Here is an 18,546-nt window from a genome sequence, read left to right as displayed (position 1 = left end):
CAGTTTGTGTTTATATTAATAATCGAGGCCCAGTTTGCTCTTTTCCCCTGAGGTAGTCTCCTCACCAGTGAGTTCTTCGGCCTGTTCGCATGAGATCTACTTCAGCTGCTAAAGGTGACCGAACGGTTACTGCCGTGCCCCTTTGTTTTGGGCTCCATCACTGACGGGATGGCGCCGGCTGCGTCATAGCCTCCGTGTTCGGCTACTACGGCTTTGGTGGACTACCTCCTTCTCGGCCACTACTCTGACTTCCCCCGCAACACGATGAGGTGGTGGTTGTCAAGTCCTCGGTTCTGGTGAGTTTGTGGTGTCCTCCCTCTCTCTCTTGTGCCCCTGAGATTGTCCGGCCGTCGAGCCGTGGCTGATTGTGGTGTAGACCATCAAGCCATTGATTGAGGGCTTGGTTACGTGGTCATGGTGCATGTGCCTGTGGTGGTGGTCTTCTGACCATCTTATCTCTTGGTCCCTGTTAAGTAGCAATGAGAACCTTGTGTTTTGAATTATTAATTATTAATCAACAAGGAACAATCTTATTTCGTTAAAAGTTGTGTTGCAGTAGCAGTTCCTTCATGGATTAGAGTCATCCAAATATGCTGTCATTTTCACTGTTTTAGTTAGTAGTATGCATTCCTGAAAGTTGCACATTAGTGCTTTCATGTTTGTTTGGGTCGAGTGTTGCTAAATGTACAAGGACTCCACATGATATATATTTTTCATTCACTGATTTATGATATTGTTTGGACTTTTGGATAAGACATACTTGAGCAAATTTATGTTTTGATTTATTTAGTGGTTGTCAAAAGGATGTGATCCATCATCACTAGTTGAGTTGGCTGATGTTGGACTTGTTCGGTCAGATTTTGAAAATCTAGGCCTTAGTCTTTTAAGGCAAGTGGTGTCGGAATGAAATTGTTGGCCCCGAGGTCCTCGCTTATTAGCATCCTCCTTTCTTTTGCAATGCAATCCCAGTGATTATGCAGCAGCGGCGGTTCTTTGGCTTCATCTCATTGGTTGTTCAACACATTAGTTGATTTTGCTATTTGAGAGCAAGTCGGGAGCACAGAAAACGATGAGTGGCACTTTCTCTTTGATGAGATGGCTATTTTTTTTAGAAGGGAAGATCCCGGCAGGCCGGAGCGTGCGTGCTCGATCGACATTGCAATGGAGGGGAAAAAGGAAAAACAAAAAGATTGATGAGGAGAGGAAGGAGACGAGGACGCCGGCAGGCGGCGGCGGCCGACGTGCACGCGCTGTGGGAACTAGGAGACGGCCGTGATTGCAGAAGGAAGAATAATAAATAATCGCCTGCACGTCATGCCGACGTCACGGAGCTAAGAGAAGCCACGTAGGACTAGTACTTCCTTCCTGCCGGTGCTGGTAGCAGCGAAAGAGAAACGAGTACTGGGTACGTACGTCGTCAAGGCGCGATTGCGTACACCCCACCCGGCGACGTAGAGAGACACCTCAACTATGGTTCCTCACGACTGACTGTGCGAGTACACGCGCTCGGGCTTGAAACAACCAGCACGATGGATACACGACAGAGAGAGAAACAAATAGATATAAGCTGCTGTGAGAGCGATTGGACATATCAGTTTTTCTTGAGGATCCTGACGTTCTTCCAGCGCGACTCCATGCGGCTGGACGCGTCCCTCTGCGTGTAGACGCCGAATTTGAAGTAGTGCGAGTTGCCGCCGCGTCCGCCGACGCTCAGTTTATTTTCGCCATCGATGAACACGGTGAATCTCGACGCGCCGACATCGTGGATCACGTTCACCCGAAGCCACCGGTCGTAGACGTTGTCCTCGACGGGCTTCTGGTTGTAGTACCTCAGCGCGCCATTGTAGACGTGCAGCATCAACGTGGTGGCCGTCTCGCTGCCGCCAAACACCTGCATGATGGACACTCCCGACGTGCTCGATGGCACGTACACGGAGCCCTCGAATTGCCACACGCCGGAAGAGTAGTCGTATCCCTAAATCACAAGAAATGCCAAGACATTTATGTGTGAATATCATGGTCATTTATGACTATGTGATGCATGAGTGATTGTTGATCATGTTAATGGAGTACTCACAGCCATCCTCATCTCTGTTCTTGGCTTAGTGTCGCTCTGTGGAGAAAAGGGCTCGTCGGAGGACAGCACCCAGATCCGCCGCACCGTGCCGTCGAAGCTATACCGCGCGCTGCTCGGCATGTTGTACGGCTTCTGAAGCTGGAAGTTGCTCTCGCTGAGGCTCACGGCCGTGAACCCGGCCGTCGGGTCTTGAGCGCTCGCCGGCGCTAGGAGGACAGCCAGCAGATGCAAAGCAATCCAAGAAAATGTCGTGTGAGACGCCATTGTCTGTGTGCTGCGTGTGGCTTCTGCTTTGCCTCTCTGCGTGTTGCTCTGCTGTTTATATAGACATACAAATGGAGCTGGTCCGCTCGACTTGATGCTATTATCCATATTGTTTTCAGTTCAAAAAAATACGTGACCCCATACACTGGTCTGTTTCAGCAAAAACCAACAAAACAGTCATCTCTGTTCATATCCTTAACTTAATGTGCACGGGGGGCGGCTAGGGAATAAATGCTACACGGGTTGTGGGGACGCATGATCGAGACACAGAATTGCAGCAGTCTGCCGACGTCCCGATGCGCACGGTGTCGATTTCTTCCACATGGTTGGCCATGCATCACGGAAATTCCTATTCGCCTCTTTCTGGCAGATTGATGAAAAAACACACAGTGGTGATGTCTTTTTCCGAAAGAGGCCTCAGCACCTCTTTATAAATAAAGCATAAACCAAAGTAAACGGCTGAACGATACATGTAATGAGGAAGCCTTTTACAACATTCCTTTTTGAGGGAATTTTACAACATTATATTCCGGAGTAATAAACACATACAACTACGTTGCCTAGAAATATCATAGAAAGACCCTAAATACGACGACGCCCTAGGGCACCTAAACTCCATGACGACGCTCTCAAGTTACTCGCACGCTAGAGCGTCAGAAAAGGTAAGTGGCGCTAAAGGCACTGGGAGGAGCTCCCATGTGCGTCATATAGGGAATTCTGACCCCTCAAAAAAATATAAGGAATTCCATGTGTGACGGGGGCTAATATGTATCACTAAGTGCGATACACATCAAGTGGTCGTCCACACATGTTGTCACTTTGCATGGTGGGGTGGGCCTGCCCATCAGCGCACACATGGGTCGATAGTTCCCAGCATACATACCGTTTGGGTTTGGTTTGTCTCACAAAAAATATTTTTTTAACTTTTTACCCAATATGTATTATTTGAAAATTTTAGTGAATCGAATGAATGCTCGTGAATTTTAAAAATTATTCCTGGATTAGAGCAATCTTCGTAAAAACTTGAAAAAAAAGCTGTGAACACAAATGTTCATGAATTCAAAAAATGTTCACAAATTCAAAAAATGTTCACGAATTCGGGAAAACCATGAATTTGGAAACTTCTTGTGGACTAAAAAGTGTTCAACGATCTATAAACAATGTTCAAAAATTTGAAAATTATTCCCGAATTTGGAAAAAATGTTCGTGAATTCACAAAATGTTAACGAATTTTCAAAAATGTTCATGAATTAAAATTGTTTGTGAATTCATCAAGTGTTCATGGATATGAAAAGATGTTAGTGAATTAAAAATGTTCAAGAATTTGGAAAAGATGTTTGTGGATTTGAAAAAAGTTCATGAATTTGAAAAGTAGGTTGAGATTGTGTCTTGTGCATTCTTGTATCACCTTAGTTCACGGCTTTGTGAATGCACCCACCATTAGATCTACGGAGTAGACAAACTTGCCATCAAGTGCAACTTTCTCATGCGTGAAGTGGAAATCAACTTCAATATGTTTTTCTACGAGCATGAAAAATTAGATTAGTTGTGAGATGTGTAGCCCCCAAATTATTGCAACAAAGGACAGGTGGCTGCAGTTGTGGAACCCTCAACTCCTTAAGTAAGGAATGAATCTATATAACTTCAGTCATAAGGTACACCTCACATCGCAACATGGCAGCTGGAGGTGAAGGGAACTTGTGAAATCTATGGCGGCTAAGCCTATGGAACCCTATCTGAGGGCGGAGCTCTATCTAGTCGGAGGAGCTAAGCCAGCCAAACATTTTAACCCCGTGGAAAGCTGGCAGAGATACTGACGAACCATAATTCAACCGCTGCCCCCCCCCCCCCCCCCCCCGGTGCGCGCTTCTCGAGCATGATCCAGTAGCGAGGAAAAGAAAGGATTAGAGCATGCACAACCGAATTGTGGTACATAAATTGGCCCATTGTGAATCATAATAGACCAGTTATGCTAAATCTCATTTATTGCAAGACATATTTTAGAGTCGCCTACATCGATGGGAGTTATGGGTCGGCCCAATTAGCTCAGTTTCAAGAATATTTTATTCCAGTTTGCACGGTCGCTGGGGGTTGTGGGTCGGCCCATTTAGCTGAGCTTTGACAATCTTCTATCCAGTTTGTATTGTTTGGGCAAGATTTCCGGTTGCTTTTTATTCTAAATGATTCTTCGCCAATTTTCTGTTTTCTTTTTATTTTTTAGGTTTTATACTTTTCTTTTCTTTCATTTTTATTTCTTCCTTTCATTTTTTTATTTTCAAATCCATTAATTTTTTTAATATGCCAATTTTAGATTTTTTTAATAATTACTTATTTTACAGAAGAAAAAATAGAAAAGAAATGGCAAAAAAATATGAAACGGAAAAAGCAGGGCGCGTCCCACCCACATGGGCTCGCCCAAAAGGGGCGCAAGGAGCTAGGGTTGTGCATTCCGTTTGCGCATATGTTATATCTCGGTTATAGCGTTTGCAATATACTCCCTCCGTTCCTTGATATAAGGTGTATAGATTTTTGGGAAAAAGTCCGAAATATAAGGTGTATTGCGTTGCACCACTCGTTTGAATATTTTTTTAAGAAATTTGATTACATTTCCTTATATAGGGCAAGCTCCTCTATTTTCTCATGTCAATTAGTCAGGTGTAATCTCTCCCAAAACTTGTGAAATTTTCCCTCCACATGCGTTCTTTAATTTCCGTGCCAAAAACTATACACCCTATATTTAGGAACAGAGGGAGTATTTATTTAGAGTATTTGGAAGTATAAAAAAGTACATAAAAAGAGAAAAGAAATAAAACAAAAAATCAGAAGAAAAAAACAGAGGGTGTGGCCTCCCGCGCGTCTGGATCGGCCCATTTAGGGAGGCGCCGCTCGCGAGAGCACGCTAGGTCTCGCTATAAGCGAGACATAGCGCTGCTCTTCCGCGTATGTCCGGCGCACACTGCGCCAAATAGGAAGTCCCTTGGCGCATCCCCCTCCCTTCCTTCGATTCTTAATGGCTGGCGCATCGAGCCATATATGTGCTTTTTTGTTTCTGGTTTTTTCTAAACTGGGTTTTGTTATATTTTATTTCGCCGTTTCCATTTTCTTTGCTCTTTTTATTTTTTGTCTGTATTTTTTCTATTCTGAAATTTTTTATGATCTTTTCAAACGTGTGAACTTTCAAAAAACTCATAAAGTTTTTCAAATTCATGAATTTTTTTGCAAATTTGTAAACATTTTAAACTTCATGTTTTATTTTTGAAATTTCATGAACCATTTCAAGTCCGCGAATTATTTTGAGTTTTTGTAACGTTTTAGTGAATTTTTTTCATATTTTGTAACCTTTGTTTTGCAAATTTATGAGCTTTTTTCATATCGAAGTTTTCTTCATTTTTTTTACAAAATTTTTAAATTCATTTTTTTCAAAAGTCAATTGGATCAACGGTCAATGGTTGACCAATTAACAGTTGAACAGTCAAGAGATGATCGGTCAACCATCACTGAACGAACGAAGGGAGAGCGCGACTAAGTGATCTCTTTGTTTTTCAGGCACTTCGGAGCATGCGGCCCAAGCAAACAAAGGCAGAGTGCGACCACAAGCGCCTTTAGCAAACGAAGGGACGGTGCTTTTTGGGCCAGGCCCAGGCGACTCGCGCTGGAGCGCCAGAAAAGGTAAGTGGCGCTAAAGGCATTGGGAGGAGCTCCCACGTGCATCATATAGGGAATTCTGTGTGAGACAGGCGCTAATATGTATCACTAAGTGCGATACACATCAAGTGGTCATCTACACACGTGTCACTTGCATGGTGGGGTGGGCCTACCCATCAGCGCACGCATGGGTCGATAGTTCCCAGCATACATGTCGTGTGGGTTTGGTTTGTCTCAGAAAAAACATACATTTTTTTTTACTTTTTACCCAATATGTATGATTTGAAAAAGTTCGTGAATCAAATAAATGCTCGTGGATTTTAAAAATTGTTCCTGGATTAAAGGAATCTTCGTAAAAACTTGAAAACGAGTTGTGAACACAAATGTTCATGAATTCAAAGGTGTTCACGAATTTGAAAAAAAAAATCATTAATTTGAAAATTCTAGTGGACTAAAAATTGTTCAATTATTTGGAAACTATGTTCACAAATTTGAAAATTGTTCCCGTATTTGGAAATAATGTTCCTGAATTCAAAAAATGTTATTGAATTTTTAAAAATGTTCATGAATTAAAATTGTTTGTGAATTCATCAAGTGTTCATGCATATGAAAAAATGTTAGTGAATTCAAAATGTTCAAGAATTTGGAAAAGATGTTCATGGATTTGAAAAGAGTTCAAGAATTTGAAAAATGTACCAAATTAAAAAATGTTCATGAATTTGTGTAAAATGTTCATGGTTTAAAAAAATCATGAATATTCAGAAATTTGACAAATTTGAAAATGGTTTGTGAATTAAAAATTGTTGATGAATTTGGGAAAAATATTCATGAATTCAAAATTTCTTTGTGGATTTGAAAAAGTTCTCATGAATTTGAAGAATGTTCGTTAACTAAAACGTTCAGCAATTTGGGGAAAGGTCGTGAATTCAAAAAATAATCACGGATTTGAAAAGAGTATTGAATTAAAAAAATGATCGTGAGTCTGAAAAATATTCATGGATTTCGAAAATGTTAACAAAATTTAAAAAAATCCTGAATTAGAATTTGGAAAAGATTCATGTATTTTATTAAATTACATGGATTTAATTTTTTTCATCAATTTTAAAAAGGAAAAAGGAAGAAAGAAAAGGTAAAAAAAGGAAATAAAAAAGGAAAAGGGAAAAGTGAAAAAAAATGGTAGAAGGCTAGAAAAACAGGAAAGGGAAACACAGAAAAGAAATAAAACGTCCGGAAGTTTCCCAAAACTGGGTGGAAACTTCCCAAACCAGTGACAAAAATTCCGTAAAACTGCTCCAGCGCTTCTACAATGGGCTACCTCACCAAAGGCATTGCGTGACCGATCACTCTGTTATTGCTCGCAATGGGCGATCCTTGGCATTTGGGTTGCCGACCTCTTCCCGACTAGATATAGGACAGCAAGTGTCTCACGGTCTGATCATGATTTGACAGAGTTGACAATTTATACATCAAGCTTAGTATTCACTTCTCTGATCAAGCTCTAGTATCCGTCATCTTAATCCCCTTAAAAATGCGTCATCTCAATCTTGAGTGCCACTAACAGAGGTTGTTTAAGTAAACATGAATTTCAATTGGTGGACTAGCTAGCTGGGAAAATGACTGCAGTTATCTTGATCAGTAAGGGTGGTTGTGCCATGTATGCTACTTTACTAGCATCTGCTCTAAGATACCAAAAAAGGGTATCTGTTCTAAACTTGTTACAATCCTGAAAGCAAACGTGCATGTTGTGTCGACTAAGCAGGAAGAAACAACATATAAGCTACTTGTTTGAAAAAGCTTTTCACAATTTTCTATTTGGAATTCATAACTCACTTATTAAGGATGGTTTTGTTTTTGACAATGCTAACACTTTGAACTCAGAAGAAGGATTAGTTCATCAGATACTATTTGGTGAACAAATCGATAAGCTAGATGCAGTGTCAAATATTCAGAAGCTTCTGAGGTCTGAGTATCAGCTGGCAACACAAGGGGAAACTGAATTTTTGTTACAGAATTAATTGGAAGGAGAGCTTCTTGTGCCAGCCCAGAGAAGGGAAGAGAAAACAGATTACTCTGCTTTGATCACAGGCCAGGGCATGGCGTCTGAAAGTTTTGATTCTCTGATGATTTTTCTCATGTACTCCCTCCGTCCCATAATGTAGGATGTTTTTTAACACTACAATAGTGTCAAAATATAGGCCTTTTTATGTCATTATTCATTTTATTAGGTTTAGAATTAATTGACTAGATTTAATCATAGGAAACATGGCTAGCAACGATGAAGGACAGGGTTCTGGTGATTGCAACGTCTACGTGGCAGCAGACGATTATTTGAACCTTCTCGTCGAGCAATGGTTGTTGCAGGGCCCACCTGTCACATCCGAGACCGACATCGAGACCGACGCCAACACTGGCGTTGAGACCCAGCCCGACACCGAGACCGGCACCGAGACTGGCGAAGCCGGTATAGAACCGAAACCGAAGAGGAGACGTCGGCGCCCAAACCAGCTCATCACTACTAGACTGGTGGTCACGGGGGTGGACGATGGCAATTTTGAGCCAAAACAGCCTCTGGAAGGTATACTAATCCAGATATTCTTGTTCCCAGACTGGGATGAAAAGAAATATACTAATCCAGATAAAGACCCGGCAATGAAGAAGATAAACAAACGCGACATGACCAAGTTTAGAGACGCGTTGGCCGCCTGGAAAGTAAGGGTGAAAGTAAGGATTGTCGACAAAAAGGAACCCTACTCCGAGATTGTAAAGGATAATTCGACAATTACGGAAGCGCAGTTTGAAATATTCAAGGCGGCTTGCGTTGCCGAAGCTGCCAAAGAAAAGTCGAACTACATGAAGGGGCTTCAAGAGAGGAACATGGGGTGCCACCACCTCGAAAGTCGTGGTTACACGGGGAAGAGGTCCATATGGGCCAAGGAGGACGCGGAACGCGAAAGTCTGGGCATCCAAGACCCCTTGGCGGAGTTCACCGTCCCACAGGAGCGTGACGTCCTCAGGGCCCGGTACCGTTGGGACCCAGTGAAGAAGGTTTTCGAGACAGACGCGGTCACGACGGAGTTCATGAGACTGCTGGTAATTTTAGATTCTGATCAATTTTAGTCATATTTGTAAACGATGCTTGTTTCTTTTGCAGAGAGAGCAGCACAGGATTGCGGCCGAAAGCGACTCGCCATCTGAGGTGTTGGCGAGGCCCAAGTGGGATACCCCATTCAACCGGGCCTTGAACATATTGAAAGGACTCCCGGTGGACACTCGGCCGTCGTATGGACGCGTGCACGGTGTTGGAGACGGGGCCGCGTGGAAGAAGTACTACCGTGAGACCATGAAGGAGAGAAAGGAAAGATGGAGGTTGAATGAAGAAAATATCGACAAGAAGGTTGCGATTGTGGTTGATAAGAAATCTGCTGAGATAATCGCAGCAGCGGTAGCTGCCGCAAAACAGGAGTTGCAGCTTCGTATGGTGTCTTGGTCCCGACTGTCGTCAGTTCGAGCAAGCAAAATCCAAATTTGGTGCAGCGGACTTTCCCCTTTCGAACTTCTTGGGGAGCAGCTCGACTAGCGTTGAACCAGCACCTGCACCCGCACCTGCTCCTGCACGGGCTCCCGCACCTGCTCCTGCACCGGCTCCCGTACCTGCTCATAGCAGCCCGTCCTCCGTCCCGGACGTGCTTGGCGATGCTTCGTCTTTGGCTGAGCTCGACGCCCTCATGGTACCTGTCACACCGGCCCTCTTCAATAAATTTATAATCTCCCGTTTCCGTTGCCTTTCGTATGTCTCACGTCGCAGACATGTCTTTGCAAGCCGACGTAACCCCGTGCACCATATTGTACACCATCAGCGGTCAGAAGGTGGACGTGGGGAAGGCGACGATAGTGAAGCCGAAGGAACAATTGTTCCACAGCCGGCTGATCCCCCCTGACGTCTTCAAGGTTTCTGTGGCCGGTGTCAAACCGGGCCACGAGAATTTGACTCCTCCGGTACTAGGGGGAGATTACGACGAGACCCCGCGGCGGCTTGGCGATTGCAAGAGGTGGGTCATGTTGTGGCCAAAGAGTCTACTTCATCTGGAGGCGGCCGGGAGCACACCCACGACCATGCAGCCTCAGCAAGGTATGAACATCAACACCCCACCTACCCAATTAGCGTCGCCTGTCATGCCGGATGATAGCGGGCGGGGTGAGGAAGAGGCTCTAGTAGTCGTTGATGACGTCGCGTCGAAGAAGCAATGCATGATATCGATGTCATCGATGAGGATGAGGATGGCACTCTACAGTATCTCAATACTGGCGCCTATGACGATGGAGGATTGATGGCTCAGCAGTATGAGTACTCAGGGTTTGAGCGTCATGAGTCGGTGTCTGAATTGCCAGAGGATGAACGTATTATAGACAATCTTCCAGTACCAAAGAAGCATAGGAAGAGATCGAGGAAAGGCAACAAAGCTGCTTCTATGATCCAGCCGCCTCAGCAGCCTAGGGTTTAAGACCGTATAGCTATCCCCGGTGCAGAAAATGTCATATCCCCGGTCATTCGATCCTACCTAAGGCATCGGTAGAGGACATATACGGCGATCTAAGGAGACTTCATGACAATGTGCTGCGGAGAGAGAAAAGCCTAATCGCCTCAGAAAATCCAGGATACCCACTCTACGTGGTTAACGTGCCGCGGCAAAGGTTATACGTCGACACATTCCCCACGGAGAAGTTCTTCCTTTGATTCGATTACATCTTCGACATGTTTCACTTGAAAAAGCTGGATTTTACGTTTGTCCGTCTTTTTGCCTTGTACATGAACTACATCATCGTGATTGAGCAGATACCTTATATCTGTGTCACTGACCCGTACTTCATGCACAAGGGCTTCTTGGCAGTCTGCTCAGAGCACCGTGAATACGCGAGGGACTACATCGCCGATTTCATGGTCGCCAATATGGACAAGGAGACGATTCTCGCGACTTATCATCCCATGTAAGTCATCCGCGCGGATATCCTTCCTTCGATTTCAATCATTCATTTGCACGATGGAGGCTAATTTGAGGTGTACTTATTTTGCGCAGCCACGGGCGTGCCGTCCTCATCATCCTTTACCCCCGGTTCTCCCACGCTCTTGGACTCGTCGAAGAACATGAACAAAAAGGATTACACCCACATCAAGTCTGTTCTCGACAGTGCTATCTTTATCTACGGCACACGGGGTGGAGAGATAAAGACCAGGAAGACAAGGAACGGCAGGCCCGCCTTCGGCCATAAGACCGACTTCTGCTGCATCCAGCAACCGAGTGGTACTCTTAGTGATGGATTCTATGCTGTACACCACATGCTGGAGTACAGACGGGATCAGCAGGACCTTCGCATGTCACCTACATCCTGCGATGCCCATATTCTGCAATGGGCAAAGAACCTAGGAGATATTCCGGATCATCGACTTCGAGCTGAGTTCTATCACATCCAGCGTGAACTTGCTCAAATCATCATGAAGGAGGTCCTCGAAAAAATAGGGATGTTCTACGAAGAAGGGCAAATGGCACGGGAAGACGTCCGAACACGCGTAGCCGCTCAGCGTCTCGACCTGAAGCCTTTCACTAAGCTCGGGGACTATCTCCCTAACTTGGATTGATGGCACGACATGTTGGAGTGATTGACGATATATGACAATGTGTCCGTTTAGTCCATACTTTGAGTTATGCACGACGAAACTTTATTTGTGATGTAATTAAACCTTCCTCCTCAACTAGCGAAGATCACTCTAGTTAGGGTACGATGAACTTTGTTATTTATGCTTATGATATGTTGCTTCTAATTTTGCCAAGTCTGTCTTTCTGTTGCTCAACTATATATGTTGCATATCATCGACTCGTGTGACGATGCAGGTGCATAGATCATCGATGGCGAAGAAGTGCTACGCCAGGAGTATACGACGAGTGGCCGGAGTGTCAGGCCCAGGTGTACCGGTTTCCGGTTTCCGAGCGACAACCAGTAGTTAGTTTAGGTTCATGCTAGTGCGAGAGAGGGATACGAACCGACGCCTAAAGAAATACTACATTATGTATGATGAGATAACTTGTATAGCTATATCGTGATTATGATGTGACGACATGATTTGTGTTGGATGATATGATGAGACTATTATGTGTATGATATGATGAGCATATTGCATGTTTATGATCTAATTAGAATACTGTATAAAACCTTTATAAAAACATCGCAAATACGCAGCAAAAAAAAAGAAAATATAGTAGTAGCGTATTTAGCGCTGGAAAGGAAAACGCTACTGCTAAAGTACTTAGCAGTAGCGCTGGTATGGAAGGCGCTACTGCTAAGTAGGTATAGCAATAACGCGTGTCAAACAGCGCTACTGATAAACGTTAGCTGTAGCGGCCCGCGCTACTGATAGCCCTTAGACCCGCGCTACTGCTAGCCTTTTCCCTAATAATGAAAGGTTAGAGTGGATGTTACATTTCCTATGAAATGTAGTACAAAAGATTCCATTAGAATTTTTTTTATAAGATTCAATCCTATGAATCAGGACAAACATAGAAAGAATTTCAAAGGATTTCAATCCTCCAAAAATCCTATAGAATTCCCATCAAAACAGCCCTTATTCATCTGTTCTCGAGATTGTCTCAAAAGAAAAAAAATCTGTTCTCGAGAGAAAACCTAAACCAGATCCAGATCCGGGTCTGACACCGGACCCCCCTCCCCGATCGAGCACGCGCCACCCCCTGCCGTCGATTCTCTGTGGCCGCCGAGCAAGCCCCTCCCCGACTCGTCGCCGTCGGCCTCCCAGCTCGCGCCTCCCGCTCCTGCCCCCTTTGCGCCTCCCCGACCCCTGCCGCCGACCTCCGGCGGCTGCGGCTGACACCGTCGACAACTCATCCCCAACTCTGCAGCCTTCAGCCTCCCGCAGGAAGATCGAGGTAACTGCATGGTCTTTTTTGTGAGAGATGTTTGTGAGGCCTTTTGTTTGAATTGTCACCGGGGGTAGAGATTCCCCACCTGAATTTTCATCATATTAAAAAGCCCAAAACGGCAGAGTTACAACAGACAGAGGGGGTGGGGGGGTCCAAGCCAGCAGTAACAATGGCATGGCAGCCGAACTAGTCGGCGAGACGAATGAGCCAGGCAGTGGTGTGATCCTGAAGATCTTGTGAGGCCTTTTTCGCTCGATGGTCGATGCAATTAACAAATCGGTTGAGTCCCCCACGAGAAATTAAAAGGTTCATACTACCAACACTAGAGTGCTAGTTACTTATCTGTTCTTGCTCTGACAAAAGTTATTGGGAAGGAATGAACTATTACTCTGTTCTCAAATTTAAGACGATTTGGCAGTTTAATCCTTGAGAATGCATTTGGAGCTTTAATCCAAATGTGTAGCCTAGAAGCTGCTTGCCTGACCCATGTAGACACTAACCTGCGATTGAGGACCTCTGAGGGTGTAGTATTTTGCAGGTTAGTGAGAGGTGTTACACCAGAGCTCCTCAATTGCCACTCTGTTTCAGCCTTTCATGTGTGGACATGCATCAGTTTGTTACAGCTCAATCTTGCAAATTTCTGCACCAAACTGTTAATTCTGAGAGTATCATGGATCGTGAATATGTTGATTTAACAGTAATAGGAGAGGGTTCTGTGGCTGGGATAAGAAAACATTTCAGAATTTACTTTTAGACTTTAACATGTCCTTTCTTCTATTCTGCGAATCGGGCTTAGTCATGCTTTAGTTATTATATGTGTTTTAGACTTTTAGTTTATGTATGGACAATAGCTCATGTGTATGCTGGTTGTTCATTTCCTTGATGCCTGTTCTATTTAATGTTCTCTTGGTATTATGTATGAACTGTTTAATCTATGCTAGCTGTTAGGGCCTTGTTGAATGGTTCATTTATGCTTTCTGTGCACGTATAGTCACCCCAGAGAATACATATGCAGTAGCTCTACATGGATCAGGCAAGCAGCTTTTAAGCTCCAAATGCATTCTCTAGGATGACTATTTTTAAGTTCATAGGTACTCACTAAAGTTTGAAAATATGAAGTCATGTTGTTGCTGCCATAACATAATCATCAAGCCTCAAGACAGCAGCTACATATTGGAAAATTAATTTATTTGCTTGTTTGGACCAACAAAAACCTAGTCAGTAAGGGCCTACACACTATATGACATTATTAATGCCGTGAGGGTACATTTTGGGTTGATTGGCACCATTTGCATGTAAGTTTGTTTGGTTCAACTGATTATGCTTCTTTGAATTTTCAACTCGAGCCGTCTTATTTTTGGTGTGTTTGATGGATATTTTAGCCTATTGTGGTATCTTTAAATTTGACTAAACATCGGTTGTTTGACGGTTGCAAATGTTATATTTATACTTAATGCACCATTTGAATGCATCTCCAAATAGTGCATGATACTTTCTAAGAAATTGTGATGTTGATGATACTGTCTTCTGAATTCTTAATTACTGTGAAGTGTCGATTTCTGTGAAGCAAAAGATGTTGTAGTTCTCGTGACATGGCCTTATTGCTGTCTTGTCCTTTGTTATAAGATGTTCAAAGTGAACAATATTTAGTTCTATTATTGTCAACTAGCTGGACACTGTTTTGTTGCCAATCACAATTTCCCTGAGCATGTTATTAAATAAAACCATCTCATGCCATGCCATGCATTATACTATGGGAGAAGAGAAACAAGTTAAAAACTTGAAAGACATTTTTGTCTTCTAGGAATGTCTAAGTTTCTTCCTTGGATTTCCCAGTAGTATCTTTGTATATTGTTGCCTAGAATTCCTTGTTTATTAGGCTAATTTTGTCACAGGATATCTAAATATTAGTCAGACAGGTTTATACTTGCGATCACCATGATTGTAATAAGCAGTCAGATTTCATTTTGTTATTTTACAGAAAAAAGTGTATTGACATGCTGGTAGCAAGGTAGTGTATGTATCTTGTGTACCAAAATTGTTATGAATTATAATTGTAATATCATAATTTTTATAACTTCTAACTGTAACAACTCAGCTCCTTATGTTGTGAAATGCAACTATGTTACTTGTATCAGTGAATTGTATACTGCATTTTTTTCTTTATTCTTTAACTCGATGTCCTCTAAATGTTAGTTTTCTATTACTGGCAGATAGGAGCCTGAGGTGGTCAGGACAGAACAGTTGGGTACTACTTTAAAGCTGACACATACCTGGAACAATGCCGCCTCATAAGATAGAGACTGGCCACCAAGATGTGGTGCATGACATCGCAATGGATTACTATGGGAAGCGTATTGCCACTGCCTCCTCTGATAACACAATCAAGATCATTGGCGTAAGTGGCACCTCGCACCAGCAACTTGCTACTTTGAGCGGACACGAGGGCCCAGTCTGGCAAATCGCATGGGCTCATCCCAACTATGGTTCAATGCTTGCATCCTGCAGCTACGATGGTCGGGTCATCATATGGAAAGAAGGGAGTAAGCCCGATGAGTGGGCACAGGCACACACTTTCAATGAGCACAAGTCTTCTGTAAATTCCATTGCTTGGGCGCCTCACGAGCTCGGCCTCTGCTTGGCTTGCGGTTCGTCTGATGGGAACATTTCCGTGTTCATGGCTCGTTCTGATGGAGGGTGGGAGACGACGCGCATCGATCAGGCACATCCAGTGGGCGTCACCTCTGTTTCCTGGGCTCCGGCAATGGCGCCGGGCGCTCTAATCAGTCCAGGGCCTTCTGGGCAGTTCGAGTATGTTCAGAAATTGCTTCTGGTGGCTGCGACAACACGGTTAAGGTGTGGAAGCTCACGAACGAGAGTTGGAGGATGGACTGCTTTCCGGCCCTTCAGATGCACAGGGACTGGGTGAGGGACGTCGCTTGGGCGCCGAACCTAGGGCTCCCTAAGTCCACGATTGCCAGCGCTTCTCAGGATGGAACCGTCGTTATCTGGACCACACCGAAAGAAGGTGAGCAGTGGGAAGGCAGGGTCCTGAATGTTTTCAGAAACCCTGTTTGGAGGCTGTCGTGGTCGCTGACGGGCAACATCTTGGCGGTCTCCGATGGCAACAACAATGTGACCCTCTGGAAAGAAGCCGTTGACGGTGAATGGCAGCAAGTGACTACCGTCGAGCCATAGATGTCCCGCGTTCTGCCTCTAGCTGCGTTAGTAATTATATCATAATGGCCAATGTAGTTTTGCCATCTTGTTATTTCAGTGGATTTGATTATCATAACAATGCGTCCGGTGCTGCAATTATGTGATGGAATTGTGCCCCCCCCCCCCCCCCCCCCCCCCCCCCCTGTTGAAGCAGGCGATATTTCCAGTACCAAAAGCGCAAACATCTTAGAGGGTTTTGTGGTCTATAATCTTCAAAAGTTGTGTCACTTCCGAATCCATTCAGAGATGATTTGTTGCAACAGCAGCTTGTTTGTTGCCTTGTTCTCCTGCTTTCTTCCTGGGAGGTCATGCTGCTGTTGTATGTTCGTTTGAAAATAAACAAAAACAAATCCAGTTTCCTGCGAATAAGCATATATTCATGAGCAATTGCTGAACATCAGCGGGAATTGACGTCAGATGGAGGGAGGCAAGCAACACAACACACGTGAGATAGCATTCAGGGTGTCCATGGCGTGCAGCTGAGCCAGCAAATTTAGTTTAACTGAACCCAATTGACTCTGAACTTCTGTTGGAGTATTTTCTGCGCCCAATTAACCCACAGTGGTCCACCACTCTGCAGCCAATCCGCGAGACAAGAACAGGCAAACAAAGCTCATCGCCCCAAAGAGATGGCAAGCACATGAGACCATCGACTCAACACCGCCTGAACTACTCTTGAATTGAAACAATGGGAGAAAGTTATTCTGTGGGAGTATACAGTTAAGGTTCTCATTGTTACGGTACGGGCGCTAACAGGAATTCACGATTGCCAACCGGGATTAAGAGGAACAATGCCCGAGAAAAGAATTAGCGAATACGGGACATACTCCGCAGCGGCATGACACACAGCATACGCATATAAGTATGTCTGTTATTTAGGTAGGTGCCTTGCATAACATGAGCATGCTCAGAAACTTGAACAAGAAAACCAGCATTCAAGGTGGCCTTGCCTTTCTATACCACTCATGCCCTCTTCAGCACTTTGAGCAGCATCGATGCCGCTGTACCAAACAGCTTTCTAGGCTGAGAATTAACCGCTGCACCAATCACAATCCTGGGCTGAGAATTAACCGCTGTACTAAACAGCCTTCTGTGTCGCCTCGTGTGTAGATAATCCATTTCTAGAGCTTCCCTGTTTGTGTCACTTTCCACTGATTTTCATCATATCATATCCATCAGAAAATAATTAGGGTTATTTCTTCCCTAATATCTTGAAAGAAATGCTTCAATCAATAAACACATATACATATTTGTTAGGTATATCCTCACTGGACAACACATCTTCATAGGGGCAGCTTCAAGAACAAGTGGAAGAAACAATTAAATAAAGATCATATCAGTTGTGTATGTATACAAAACATAGTCCTTGAACAAAACATACAGGTTTCCAATTTCTGTGCATTCACTAGTAGGACAAAAACCATTATCCTTGAGAATCAAGGAAACACGTTCAATGACCTCTAAATGGGGCACCTGCATGAAATACGGCACCTGCATGACCGTTTTAACTTGTGAGATATATGTCATGGGCACCATGAATCATGATGACTAAGATATGACAGAAAGAATTGTTTGCAGTGGGAACAGTATTAATATAATACAAGTGGAAAGGCAAAAGAAAAACTTAAGGACACTAACAACATTGTAGAATGAATGCATTTTTATGAATCAATACATGTACAGAACACACGTTTTGTCTTAGTTATTTGGGTTAATTAGATATATGGCATTATTTTGTTTTAGTTCCAAATTTTGTTTTGGCTTTTAAAAGAGTAGTGTGATTGTCCACACTATCTAACTGAAAGTAACAAGCCAGCCCAGACAGTTTGTGTAAACTGAACAAGACTTCTTTTTCCCAAGAAACCAGCAGGAGCTCTGCCCCTTCATTACAAAAGGAAGTTGCTATAAACACCTGCACTTAGATGGAATGCAGACTACTCCAAAAAAGGGGGTACATTTATGATTATCTGTCCTTTTTTTGGACAAATGAGCTTTGTAAGCTGCTGTGTGTCCTTGGGAACTTTATTTTCGTAACATATCTCCTACTCCTGTTTGTTTCAACTTTTAGTATATATTGAGTTCAGTCCTCCCCTACTGTTCTTGTTCCAACAGAAATTGAACAAAACCCTATGAAATAGCAAGATGAGCACACAATGATTTATTTGGTCACTATATGTGCGAAGCATCTACAAAGTATATCAGGAGCAATGACACTAGCAGATGTTCTCTACTCATGCACCATCAGCAATAACATTTACCACAATGCAAGGTAACAATTAGGTCCTATGGAAAAAGTGATGCTGATTTTCGTAACTTCGTTGCAATGCTAACAGTAGGTTTCAATGTATTACTAGCATATTCTACAAGAAGGTAGTGGAATATTCTTTCAGTGGTATGGCGTGCATGCCAATA

General features: G+C 43.6%; 1 protein-coding gene and 1 pseudogene across 1 annotated transcript; one reads left to right on the top strand and one right to left on the bottom strand.

Moving 5' to 3' along the window:
- Positions 1-1,543: 1,543 nt before the first annotated feature.
- Positions 1,544-2,356, bottom strand: LOC123163912 (citrate-binding protein). Its single transcript, XM_044581319.1, has 2 exons — positions 2,078-2,356; positions 1,544-1,975 (listed from the first exon to the last, which is right to left on the bottom strand). The coding sequence occupies exons 1-2, from the start codon at positions 2,339-2,341 to the stop codon at positions 1,592-1,594; spliced, it is 648 nt and encodes a 215-aa protein (XP_044437254.1). The 5' UTR covers positions 2,342-2,356; the 3' UTR covers positions 1,544-1,591.
- A 10,204-nt stretch (positions 2,357-12,560) lies between these two features.
- Positions 12,561-16,233, top strand: LOC123180054 (protein transport protein SEC13 homolog B-like; annotated as a pseudogene).
- The last annotated feature ends 2,313 nt before the right edge of the window (positions 16,234-18,546 follow it).

This window comes from Triticum aestivum, chromosome 1D (genome assembly GCF_018294505.1).
Source record: "Triticum aestivum cultivar Chinese Spring chromosome 1D, IWGSC CS RefSeq v2.1, whole genome shotgun sequence".
NCBI classification, from domain to species: Eukaryota; Viridiplantae; Streptophyta; class Magnoliopsida; order Poales; family Poaceae; genus Triticum; species Triticum aestivum.
The sequence above is the reverse complement of the archived record's forward strand: the minus strand, read 5'-3'. Positions and strand labels throughout refer to the sequence as shown.